General features: G+C 33.5%; 1 protein-coding gene across 3 annotated transcripts in view; it reads left to right on the top strand.

Moving 5' to 3' along the window:
- LOC114331137 (diacylglycerol kinase 1) overlaps positions 1 to 13,792 on the top strand; it is a 1,205,680-nt gene that overhangs the window by 243,572 nt on the left and 948,316 nt on the right. For all 3 annotated transcript variants that reach the window (XM_050643769.1, XM_050643768.1, XM_050643771.1), the window contains one exon: positions 5,342 to 5,453. In XM_050643769.1, the coding sequence (XP_050499726.1) occupies positions 5,390 to 5,453 (64 nt within the window). In that variant the 5' untranslated portion in view covers positions 5,342 to 5,389. The remainder of the gene's footprint in view (positions 1 to 5,341; positions 5,454 to 13,792) is intronic.

Below are 13,792 nucleotides of genomic sequence, written 5' to 3'. Positions count from 1 at the left end.
TGCCAAAATTGATAAAATTACTAACTATTTAGTAATTATTATTAAAATTTTGCCAGTTTTACCAAATTGGCAAAATTACTTACTAAAATCACTAGCCAGTTGTGTCTGAGTTTAGCGAACCAACTACATTCTTCATTCATGTGGTATCCACAGAATTGCTAATATATCATTATTATTTTCTGAACAATAACGTTGCAAAAAAAGTGGGGATAAACAAATTAAATAAAATTTAAACTAATTGACTAATCGTCTAGAAATTTTTTGTGCATTATAATACGAACTGTTTGACTTAACTTTTCATGCAATATAAAAATCTTAAGGTCATTTTCGCAAAAGTTATAGCAAATTTTTTATTTTCGAAATTTTATTTTTATTTTGCTATTTCCGAAGCAACAAATGATCGGACCGAAATTCAAAACTGCCATTTTAAACCTTTGCTCATCTACTAAAAGAAAAATACTACATATAAGTAAGATATTTAATTACGAAATAAAATTCGATTTAAACGAAAGAACTTCCATTTTTGACACTTATTTGTTAATAACTAAAATTCTCGTCCGAACTGTGACAACTGCTTTTTGCAACCTGGCTGCTAAAGTGTCCCGACAAAAACCTTATTTCTCTGGACTAGTATAAGTTGTATCTAAAATCCATCAATTAATAGAAAAGGCCTGGCAACAAGGAATTTTGCCGAAAGAATAAGAATGATGTTGCAGTACTCAAAAGGAATCATGAATAATCAGTACTAAGTATAAAATATTGGCTTCGGTATTACTAAAAAGATTACTACTATACACCGAAGAAAAATCAATCGCCTTATAAACAATGTGGTTTGGGAAAGACCAGATGTCAGAGGGTTTTTAGGATGACCTAGAAAAAGATGGAGAGATTCAGTCAGAGAGGATCTGGAGAAAATGGGAGTGAGGCAATGGAAAATAGTGGCACAGCAACGGCAATGGCCGAAAAACATGGAACATAATGGTAAACGCGACAAAAACTCAATAACAATTGTAACGCCATTGATAATGATACTCATATTATTTATAAATACTTATGCTACTACTACTATCAGTTTACAGCGTTCTCCGACGTCTTCCGACTCTTAACCGCTGTTCTTCTCTGTTTAACCATAGACCCGGAGGGATTTCTCTCTCCTCTAGTGCTTTTTCAATTCCCTCCCACCAACTTCTTCTCGGCCTTTCTCTTTTCCTTCTCCCCTGTGGTGTCCACGCCAAAATTTGTGTAGGGATCCTGTCATGACAGGATCATCGTGTTCTGTGATGACAGGATGAATAGGTACTTATGCATTATACAAATGCTTATTGTTAGTAACGGAACAGATTGCAATACATATTCTTCTTCTTCTTCTTCTTAAAGTGCCGTCTCCTCAATGGAGGTTGGCTACTACAGTTGCAAACTCTTCTCTGTCTTCAGCTGTTCTTATTAGCTGTTCAAAATTTAGCCCTGTCCATTGTCGGATATTTCTGAGCCACGATAGTCTTTTCCTTCCTAGTCCTCTCCTTCCCTCGATCTTTTCTTTCACTATAAGTTGAGCATATTGATACTTATTATTTCTCAGTATGTGGCCCAGGTGTGATATTTTTCTAACTTTCACTGCGTTGAAAAGTTCTCTTGCCTTGCCTATTCTATGCAGCACTTCTTCGTTTGAGGTATGCGATGTCCACGAAATTTTGAGAATTCTCCGGTAGATCCACATTTCAAAGGCCTCCAACTTATTTATGGTTGATGTTTTAAGGGTCCAAGTCTCAACTGCATAGAGAAGATTCGACCAGACGTAGCATTTGGATAAACGTAGTCGAATTTCGAGATTTATTCGAGAATCACAAAGCAGTTTTTTGATTTTTTCGAAATATTTTCTGGCCTGTTCTATTCTCGATCTTATATCTAGATCCGGATTTAGGCTGCTATCGATCCAACATCCCAAGTACTTAAATCTATTAACTTGTTCTAAAATGTGCCCATTTATCGTACAAGGTTGAGGTACGTTTTGGTTTTTTCGGATTGACATCACTTTGGTTTTTTTAATGTTTATTTTCATACCAAACTGCTCACAGGTCGAGTTCGTCTTGTCGATGAGTCGTTGTAGACTCAAGTCGGAATTTGCAATCAACACCGTATCATCGGCGTATCTGATGCTGTTGATATTTACGCCATTCATCTTGACTCCATCCTTGGAGTCCTCCAGTGCCTCTTTAAATAGAAACTCAGAGTAAAGATTAAACAGCAGAGGCGACAGAACACATCCCTGTCTAACTACCCTCCTAATTTCTACTTCTGCTGATGTGGAATCCTCGATCCTAACTCTGGCGTTTTGGTTCCAGTACAAGTTCTTTAGTAAATTGATGCTTTTTCCATCTAAACTGACTTCTTGCAAACGGTCTAATAGTAGGTCGTGCCTTACTCTATCAAATGCTTTTTCGAAGTCTATAAAGCATATAAATATATCTTTCTGTTGGTCGTAGCATTTTTGCGCGAGAACTAGTAAATTGAAGAGGGCTTCTCTCGTTCCCATGCTTCCCGGCTCTGAGTCCAAACTGATCGTCTCCGATAATTGTTTCGCACTTTCTATAGATACGATTATGTACGACTTTTAACAGGACTTTTACTGCATGACTCATAAGGCTTATCAGACGGAACTCATTGCAGTGTTGTGGGTTTGGCTTTTTTGGTAGTGTGATGAATATTGACTCTAGCTAGTCTTGGGGTATTTTACCTGTATTATAAATGCGATTGAATAAAAGGACAAATATTTCGATATTTTCTTCGCTGATTAGTTTCAACGTTTCTGGGTATATTCGATCTGGACCTGGGCTTTTGTTTGTTTTGAGTTGGTTAATTGCATTTATAATTTCAGAATTGCTGGCCCTTCGTTGTTATTTTCCAATATTGGTTCTTCTCGTATGTCATGAAAAAGAATTTTAATATAGTTTTCCCACTCTTTCAGTTTATCTTCCGTTGATTCTAGCAGTTTGCCATCCGTGTTCAGCATGGTGTGAAAAGTTGTTCGCTTGGTAGTTTCCTTCGACGCATTTTGTTTCCAGCCACTTCTCTTTTGCTGCGGTTATTTTTCTTTGAATTATTCTATTTAGTCTTTTGTATTCTCCATCCTGGTCATCTTTTCCTTTAGATTCTCTTCGTTTGTCCATTAATTGTAATATCTCATCTGTCATCCATTCCTGTTTGTTATTTCTGGATGATACTTTTAGATGTTTTTCTATTGCATTGTTCATTTGTTCCTAACAGATTTCCAAAAAACGTTTATGTCATCAGACTCGATAATTCTGTGGTGGTCAATATTTCCTAAATTTTTAATTCTTTAATTTTATTGGATACAATACCTACATATGGGACATTTATAAAAAGTGTTCTAGTTTTGCTTTAAAAGCAAAATTTCCCCTTTGAGTATTTCCTACTAACACTAATTCATCAGCATACATTAGCATAAATCAGAACCAGGGAATGCTATCCTGCAGTTTCCGTATTATCTTATCCGACACTAATTAGAATAAATAAGGACTAAGCGCTGAGTCCAGATGCAATTTATTTCAGACTTTCACATGCAATTTATTAGTGTCTCCCACAACCCTTTTGTATGTGGACACAAACAAACAGGTATTTTCATTTATCGCTAGAACAGTATAATAAAAAGTTTTCCATCTACCTCTACCGAAAGTACTTTTCCGGACCTGATTGTAGGGAGAAAAGTAAAAGTGACGTCATGGTATTTCATTCATGATATAATATAACTTATTGACGCCCTGTACAATATCTATTTTCTATTACGTAAGTATCTATACATTTTAACGTTTATTTATAAAACACCCTGTATTTTGCAGGATGGTAAAAAACAGTAAATTTTTATTTTGATTTAACAATGTTTACATTAATAATTTGACTTATATTTGACAGTTGACAGTTAAATTGTACCTACTTCTTAGTTTTAGTTCTAATAAATTTTGTTGGTTAGTTACATAAATAAATTAAGTAAAAATGAAAAATGACTTGTTATTAATTTGAGGAAGGTGGAAAAACCATATGTATAACAGGGGAGTAAAGTTCCTTTTCCTCCCTTGAATGATTACTGCCCTCCGCTACGCGTCGGGCAGTAAACTTCATTCTCGGGAGGAAAAGTAGCACTTTCCTCCCTTGTTATACAAATAGCTATTTTTTACAGCGCAGGGAAGACACAAACTTGTACAGCACAGTAACAAAGCGTTTTATTACACTGTTCTCGTGAGAAACGAACATAACTTATATTATGCCTGGTTAAAATTTGACACCTATAGTAAAATTGTATTAAAGCCATTTATGCTTCGTATAAACGTACACAAGATTTTAAGTCGATACATCACTTCAGTCTTTGTTTACAATCTATTGAAACTATAGATGCTTGCATAATGAGTTGGCAATGAAACAAGCTTATTACCATGTATTTTAAATTGGAAGTTGCGCTTCGCTGTTGCCAGTTTACACGATAGTGTTCTTCCGAGAACACCAGGGACTGATTGGCTTAATAAAAAGAAAACCGTTGAATAAATTTGATACTCGAAGGGCAAATTTAAAGAACCAAAATTAATTATAATAACATGTAATTCATCATCATCATAATTATCATATCAAGGTAGAGCAGGCCAGAGCCGCTTTTAGAAGGTTGTCCAAGGTAATATGTAACAGAGACCTAAAATTGGCATTGAGGATCCGCCTACTTCGCTGCTACGTGTTCTCGATCTTACTATGTGGTGTCCAGTCTTTGAAATGAATTAAATTATAGAAATGCTAATTATGTTATCTAGCAGGGCAGTAGTATGCCGACAACTACTAATTATTTGAGATTTTTAAGTACAACGGTATTTAGAAAATCGGATATAATGCAATGTTCTGGATACTTTTTAACCCTCCTTGGTCCTTCTAAGGTTAAGCCAGCGATATTTTGACCAAGTATACGAGGGGAAATAAAGATAGCAAAAACAAGTATGAAAAAAAATATGGTGATATTTCAACAGTAGCCTATAGAATTTTGTTCAAATTGGATCGAAAAATTTTCATTCTTTACCGCCAATCATAAAACTTATAGATTAAAGATTTTCATAATTTTGACTTAGGAATTTTTTCAAAACGATTTACGCGTTGGAAATCGAAACATGGAAACTACATAAAAATTATATTTAAATTACATATAGTACATTGTATTACGTATAGAAAGAGCACTAAAAAAAGTTGTGTTTCTGCCAAGAAGAGAAGTTTTCAATGTTTTAGTTATAGATACTTATACGATATATTTGAATTAAGGTAATAATAGTTTTTTCTTTTTGTTTTGCAGATGAGCCTACGAGCATTTATAAGCTAATTTGTCTTCCGTTTTCTGAAAATGACTTTACAATGGGATAAATTATCCCCACAAGAATTTCAGCAGCTACAAGACCTAGCAGCATGTAAGTATCATTTTATTTTTTTCTACATAATCTCTATTAAGAGTTGTATATTTAATGGATTATAGTCCACAGTACATCGTCCTTTTTGGAAGATTACAAAGTCTTAAAAATGGTCTTAACTGCTTCGTTTGAGTGAGTCTACCACTTTCTGAAACATTTTAGAGTGCAGGCTGAACGGGTTTCCGCGTCCCGCGTCATTAACATTATTTACGTTGTCGGACTAACGAAACGCGACTGAAAATTTGTCGGGTAAGAGATCGACAATCTTTATTAATTAAATAATAGTAGATTATACCACGAGTCAATAATGATGGCTATTATTCCCGAGGAATATTTACGAACCGAGCCGCGTTAGCGGCGAGGGAGTAACATTCCGAGGGAATGAGAGCCATTATTGCGAGTAGTATACTCTACTTTATCTACGACAAATTAATTAATTTAAGATTTTTAATGAACAACTTTATTTGTTAAAAACAATAAAATTAGTAATAGTACAATTAATAAACTGAATTGGTTGAGAATCATCATTAACTTTAGTAGAGTTTTTAATACAAATATTTGGGATCTCGATTGCTGTAGAACAAGAAGATGGTACATTACTGTTTATCTCTTTAGCGATAGTATCTGCTGTAGTTGCCTTGTTTCTCATAGACTGATCAATGTATCCTTCAGCTACCTGTGTTGACTTCCAGCCCCCATGACGCTTTAATCCAGTTAAATCGCCTCCTCCATCAATATACAGAGTGGCAGATGATCTGCGATAACAATGGCCGGTATAACTTTGAGGATTTGGCAAGTTTAAATATTTGGCAATCTGCCTACCAATATCTGCAAATTTGTTCTTTGTGATTGTTGTGCCAGAGGGATTAATAGCTATTAATCCCGCATTATTAATCCCTAAGGGATTATTATATGGCATTATATTGCAAACACCACAAGTATAATACATATATTATGTATCAGTCGTAGATAATAGTACTTTAAATTGAAAATTAAGAGTTTTGTAATAATAAAACTACCGCGCTTGAGTGACATCTTGCGGGTGTCAGACTCTACGATTTTGTTATTACAAAACTCTTAATTTTTAATTTAAAGTACTAAAGTACTTAAAGTAAATATGTTAATGACGCGGGACGCGGAAACGCGTCCAACCTGCACTCTGAAATTTTTCAGAAAGTGGTAGACTCTCTCAAACGAAGCAGTTCCATTTTTAAGACCCTTGTAATCATCTTCCAAAAAGAACGATTTATTGTGGACTATTAACTTCGTTGGAAAATAAAACATCATATCATATTAAATTTAAATATGCAAAACTGACAAAAAATACTGTCCAGTTAATCCATCTTGTTTTAAACATGTTTAAGCTGCAAACTCCAGGAAAACAAAGTAACATTCAATATTTAATAATGAAAAAATAATGAAATACCTATGCACTGTTTCCATAAAATGTTTTAAATATTGATATCTATGTCTCTATGGAGTATGTATATTAAATATACTATCTTTTAATCTCTTATTTTATTTGTAACTTTTTTATTTTAAAATAACTTAAACTAATTCGTTTGAGAATAAGAAAGTAAAAGTACTTTATAATGAATTGGACAGAGCTGTCAACAACCTGTTGACCTTCTGTACTATCTAATTGCTTATGGCAGAGACTGAAGTCTAAGGAATTTAGCTGGGGTAGTGAGGTATCAATTTTAGAAAACATTTGTTTGTTACACCCCTGAAATCTTAAACCATGTAATACAGTAACAATGAGATTCAGATTGACGGAGAGATGAAGAATAAAGTGAAAGTGGAACAATCGAAATATTTCACTTACCAAACTAAAATTAGGTGGTGGTACAAACTAGACAGAGGTGGTGGTACGAATGTTGCAGCTTCTTCCTCAGAGGGCGAAAACCAATCTTCACAACTCAATTTCTAAAGGCAAAGTGAATAGAACAGAAAAACCTTATAGCAAAATATTTAAATATAAAGTTACCGTTACGGCCAGTTTCACAAGGTAAAGTTAACTTGTGGTTAAGGGATAACCTCAAAATTACCCCAAAATATGCGTTTCAGTTTCATAATTGTTACCCTTCTGGGTATACCCATAAGGGTAACCAACTCCAACCTCTGGTTAAAAATTCTGTGAGTTAACCATACTTCGCCGTTGACCTGAAACTAAAACGCATATTTTGACGTTTCTTCTGGTTATCTCTTAACCACACAAGGTGCTATGATGCGGTGAGGCGGTCGCATCAGGCGGCATCACAATGGGGGCGGCATAATTAGTAAAATGAAAACACATCAAAATAATCATATGGATAACAAAGGGTGTGCAAAATAGAATATTTGAAAAATATCCGATGGCTTGTGAAACTCGAGTTTAAAGAGTAACCATGCCACTTTGCAAACATAGTTTTAAAAGTGAAAGCATCTTCTTCTACAGAAACAACAACCTTGTTTTGTATTATATAAGAACTTTACACTTTTTTTCTGGTTCCACAAAGTGTTGTTAAGTTCTGAAAAACCATGTGTTTCAACTAACTCTAAAACCGTTAAGCGATACTAGATGGTCAAGTCGAATAGATGCATTGAAACCTTTAAGATTTCAATTTTGTGAAATATATGATGCCGTATTCGAAATAATAGAATAAGTCAACAAAGATACAGAAACTAAAGTCAAAGCACGGAGATTAGCAAAAAATATTAAAAATTATAAATGTATATGCGGTAAAGTTCTTGGGCATGATATTTTATTTCATATAAATTCAGTCTCGAAGATATTGCTTCATGTAACTATAAATTTGTCAGATTGTGTAAAAAGGTTGTCAGAAACAATAAAAAAAAACTAAAAGTTAGAGACAATCTGGCTATGACCAAACGAAAATTACTGCTAATGAAATTGCAGAAAATCTTGATATAAGCTCCGAATTTCCAGCGGAAAATGAAATTCGAGCAAGGAGAAAAAAGCGTCAATTTGATTACGAAAAATCTATGGATGAGCTTTTAACAGAACAAGATAAATTTAAAATAATTTTTTTCATCTATATTTTAGACATTGTCATTAATTCTTTGATTGGTCGATTTTCGCTTCTAGAAATTCATAAATAAATCAATGTTTAATGATATTTTTAAATTGAGGGAAATAGATGATAAAACACTAAAAAAATATTGTATGAATCTTCATTCAATACTTTCAATAGGGCTTTTCATCGATTGTCATTTGTTTCGAGCTTAAGTCATGTGTCACATAATATTAATATATCCACGTCATACGTCTTTGGTTTGTATCATGGATATAGTCGGTTCGCTAAACTCAGAGTCAACTGGCTAGGGATTTTAGTAAGTAATTTTGCCAATTTCGTAAAATTGGCGAAAAATTAATTACTAAATAGTTAATAATTACTAAATAGTTAGTACTTTTGGCAAAATTGGCCAAAAACAAAAAAATTATCAACTAAAATCACTAGCCAGTTGTGCCTGAGTTTAGCGAACCGACTATATATACCAATAACGTACGATGTAGACATAATAATATCTATTATGTGACACATGACAGAAGCTCGAAACGAATGACTGTGAATGAAAAGAATTGCGTGATATATACCAAATGATAACATACTCAATGAAACTATTAGAAGTTTTAAACTATTTCTGTATACCCAAATGTAGATGTATCGCTAAGAATTTTATTATTTTAACACTCCCTGTCTCAGTAGCTAGTGGGGAAAGAAGTTTTTCAAAATTATAAATTATTAAAAACTATTACGAAGATCCATAAGACAAACAAAACTAAAAAAATTAGCACTCATTTCAATAGAGTCCTCACTAGCTGCTATTTTAGACTACACAAATCTGATTGACGAATTTGCCAAAATTAAAGTCAGAAGGATAAAATTGTACTTTTTGTAAATATTATTTAATGTTAATACGTATTTCATTTAATTTAAATTATATTTTGTTTTTAAAATAAAAGTGTGTTGATTTTGTGTAGTTGCATTTAATAAAAAAAGATAGGTTTTAATCATATTTAAAAGGCGGAATTTTGAAAACTTGCATCATATTGAAAATATGTACCGCACGGCTCTGTCACAAGTTAACTTTACTTTGTGAAACCGGCCGTAACGGCCGGTAAGCCAAGCCGCACACCAAAGAAACATGAAACGGAAAACATGAAACATGAAACGAAAAACATGTTTCATGAAAAGAAAACACTGCTAAACAAATCTCAAAGTCTGCCTACCAATGAAACGAGTGTGATTCATGCTCATGACACATTTTTATTTTCGGAGAGTTTCATAAATGGCCGGGCATATATTTGTTTAGCAGTGGTTTATTTCCATGAAACGTAATTTACGTTTCATGTTTCTTTGATGTGCGGCCTGCCTTAGTGTGGTATGTGGCCCGAGCGGTCTTTGGGAATATTTTTAAAAAGGACTTGATAGAACTGAGATTTATCCAACTAATGGCATATTTTCGGCATTTTCCTTGTCGGGCCCGCCCAATATGTCTATTTATAATTTTTATTTTATAATTTTAATTTTATAATTTTAATTTTATAATTTTAATTTTATAGTTTTAATTTTATAATTTTAATTTTATAAAATCAGTATAGCCAATTGGCATCAAGCTAATAACCCGGTCTATATAGACATTTCAAATAACAAAAATTGCCGGAGAGCCAAATTTTGGTGGAGAGCTAGGATATACCATACCAAATAAAGTTTAAAAAGTCCCCATCGATCCCATGTGTGCGTCAAAAGTTATTCGGGGTCAAAGGTCAAAATTTGAGATTTTTTGGATTTTTTTCGAAAACGGTAAGCTTTATCAAAAAAATACCTTAAACCAAAGTTGTTGATCTTAAAATTCTCTACAAAAATAGTCCTTACTATTTTTTTCCTAAGAGTTGTCATTCCTGAGATATCGTGATTCAAAGTTTCACACGTTTCCACACCACCTGTGAGGTAGTGTACTCGGCTGCGTTTTTTTACCGTGGTTTCCCCTGTAGGCCTTCTTCTCCACTAACTGTTTTGACAATTTTAGGATAATTTAAGGAAACAATACCGGTCAAGTTCTAGATATTACCTTATTATTGATATTCATTATTGATATTGCTATTGATTATTAGGTTAACTATTGTTTTGATTTCTTTAGATATTTTAATCAGATTCATATTCTTGAAAGTCTACTTCAACAGTCAAGTCTTCTTCGATTTCATCTTCTTCCTCTTCCTCTTGCTGGATGTTCAAAAATTGTTCAAATGTGACTGAGTCATTGGTCTCTTCATTAAAATCACATGAGTCTTCCTCTGTTGTACTAAACGGGACATTTGAGCAAGACTGACCTTGGCAGTTGGTATACTACACTAGAGAACACAGCAACCCGACTTTTTTACATCCACATTTGGCACTACAACCTTTTTTGCAATTGCAAAAAATAGTGTTAAGGAGTTTTTCTGGAGCAGGTGGGAGTAAGGTTTTAATCGGTTCCAGAGTATTATCTATTAATTTCCAACCCCAGTCTTCTGGATTCAGTTCATTGCCTAGCCATGTTTGAACTTGATAATATACTCGATACAAATGTTAAAAAGCAGATGCTGATGTTGGAGGAAGACATGATAGTTGTACTTGTTTTTTGTTTCGCGTATTTTTTACAAAAGTTAAGTATCGGTATTTATCAAGACAAATAATTTTTTTTGGAGCTCCATAAACCGCAAGAAGAAAGCGAATTCCTTCCGTAAATATCAACAGCGAACAGAGATATATTCTTCGAATAGTTTATCGGCTTATCCCAAATGCCAAAAGTACATTTTATTTTTACATGCAATAACCGGCTGCGACACTACGTCCGCAATGTACAGAAGGGGCAAAACGTCAGTACTTAAATTATTCGAAAAAAAAAAAGATTTGACTGACTGCTGTAAAGTTTTTACTTCTACACCGCAAACAATAATTACGGAAGGAATTCGCTTTCTTCTTGCGGTTTATGGAGCTCCAAGAAAAATTATTTGTCTTGATAAATACCGATACTTAACTTTTGTAAAAAATACGCGAAACAAGAAACAAGTACAACTATCATGTCTTCCTCCAACATCAGCATCTGCTTTTCAACATTTGTATCAAGTATATTATCAAGTTCAAACATGGCTAGGCAATGAACTGAATTCAGAAGACTGGGGTTGGAAATTAATAGATAATACTCTGGAACCGATTAAAATCTTACTCCCACCTGCTCCAGAAAAACTCCTTAACACTATTTTTTGCAATTGCAAAAAAGGTTGTAGTGCCAAATGTGGATGTAAAAAAGTCGGGTTGCTGTGTTCTCTAGTGTGTACCAACTGCCAAGGTCAGTCTTGCTCAAATGTCCAGTTTAGTACAACAGAGGAAGACTCCTGTGATTTTATTGAAGAGACCAATGACTCAGTCACATTTGAACAATTTTTGAACATCCAGCAAGAGGAAGAAGATGAAATCGAAGAAGACTTGACTGTTGAAGCAGACTTTCAAGAATATGAATCTGATTAAAATATCTAAAGAAATCAAAACAATAGTTAACCTAATAATCAATAGCAATATCAATCATCAATATCAATAATAAGGTAATATCTAGAACTTGACCGGTATTGTTTCCTTAAACCTAAAATTGTCAAAACAGTTAGTGGAGTAGGCCTACAGGGGAAACCACGGTAAAAAAACGCGCCGAGTACACTACCTCACAGGTGCTGTGGAAACGTGTGCATATCATGTATAATGTGACTCTTTGAATCGCGATATCTCAGGAATGGCAACTCTTAGGAAAAAAATAGTAAGAACTATTTTTGTAGAGAATTTTAAGATCTACAACTTTGGTTTAAGGTTTTTTTTTGATAAAACTTACCGTTTTCGAAAGAAATTCAAAAAATCTCAAATTTTGACCTTTGACCCCGAATAACTTTTGACGCACACATGGGATCGATGGGGACTTTTTACACTTTATTTGTTATGGTATACCCTAGCTCTCGACCAAAATTTGGCTCTCCGGCAATTTTTGTTATTTGCCAAGCATTTTGATGTCTAAGTTGACCGGATTATAAGAGGAATTACAATAGAAAAGTAGGTTTAATATGGAACTGCACTAGAAACGTTACGCTAATAATAATGATGAAATTTTCAAAATTCATTGTTTTAGTTTTTTTCTTTTTTGATTTTTTTGTTCTGATATAAATTCAATGGCCGTGAAAAACTGTAACGTGTTGCTGATGCTGACCAATTTAATGGAATAAATGATTACTTACTTTTACTTTTAATTACTTTTTTATAAATATTTACTTTTTTAAATTCGATAGATGATAATTTCAGGATGTTAGTCTATCGCCGGATTTCCACCTTTTTTTAGATGGAAAAGTAACTTGAAAACAGATTCGATCTATAACCTCTCCCGTTAGTATCTATCTATAAAGATGAAACAAAGCCGTGGTATTATTTTTGCCAAAAGTTTTGTTGTTTTTTCTTTTATACACTTAAACAAAGTTATTCTATAACATTTCACAGACGGTTTAAAATATAGATTTGATGACTAATTGAATTTGCTATGTTTATTGGTTCATGTGGATTTGCATATCTCCGATCAATATTTTTCATTTTAACTTTGATATTACTCATAACAATAAAACGTTATATCGTCCATATAGATTTTATTGCTAGTTTATGTTTGCATATCAAATAAAGGAAACTTTATACTTTTTTTTTTAATTTACGATGCTTTTACTAATTTTTGTTTGTTTGTTTTGCAATGTACTACAGTTTTATTTAACAGTAAGTTTATTTCCAAGTAAAATTCAGGTTAATGAGATTCTACTATACTCTGTTTTTAAACCAGGATGAGTAGTTCAAATTTATGCTAAAACCAGTGCCAATAAAACACAAACACACACATAGTTCGTATTTACCTTGCCGTAATATAGTAAAACCCCGATTATCCGTCAGGGCCGTAACTACGATGTTGGGGGCCCCGGGGCAAACGTCATCTGGTGGCCCTCTACCTGGTCTGGAAGGTTTACCCCCAGCGGAAGGGGGGGGGGGAGGGATTCCAGAAAAATGTTTAAGATTTAACCACTTGAAAACGCATTTTAATGCATTCCATGACTGAAATTTCTTGTACCTTAATATTGCTATTTTAGACCAATACAAAAAAAATTTAAATCACCTTATTTTAAGCTAAATAATTTTGCAAGTACCTACCATCAATATAACATATTTTCTGTTTTCATAAAATGATACTATAATGTTAATTACATTGTTCGGCTACAATGTTCTTACATCTGTTGGCAAATCTGAAACAAAAATGTTATATGGTATGGGCGATTAAAT

This window comes from Diabrotica virgifera, chromosome 2, assembly GCF_917563875.1.
Source record: "Diabrotica virgifera virgifera chromosome 2, PGI_DIABVI_V3a".
NCBI lineage: Eukaryota > Metazoa > Arthropoda > Insecta > Coleoptera > Chrysomelidae > Diabrotica > Diabrotica virgifera.
Note: the sequence above shows the minus strand (reverse complement) of the source record. Positions and strands in the feature narration are given on the sequence as shown.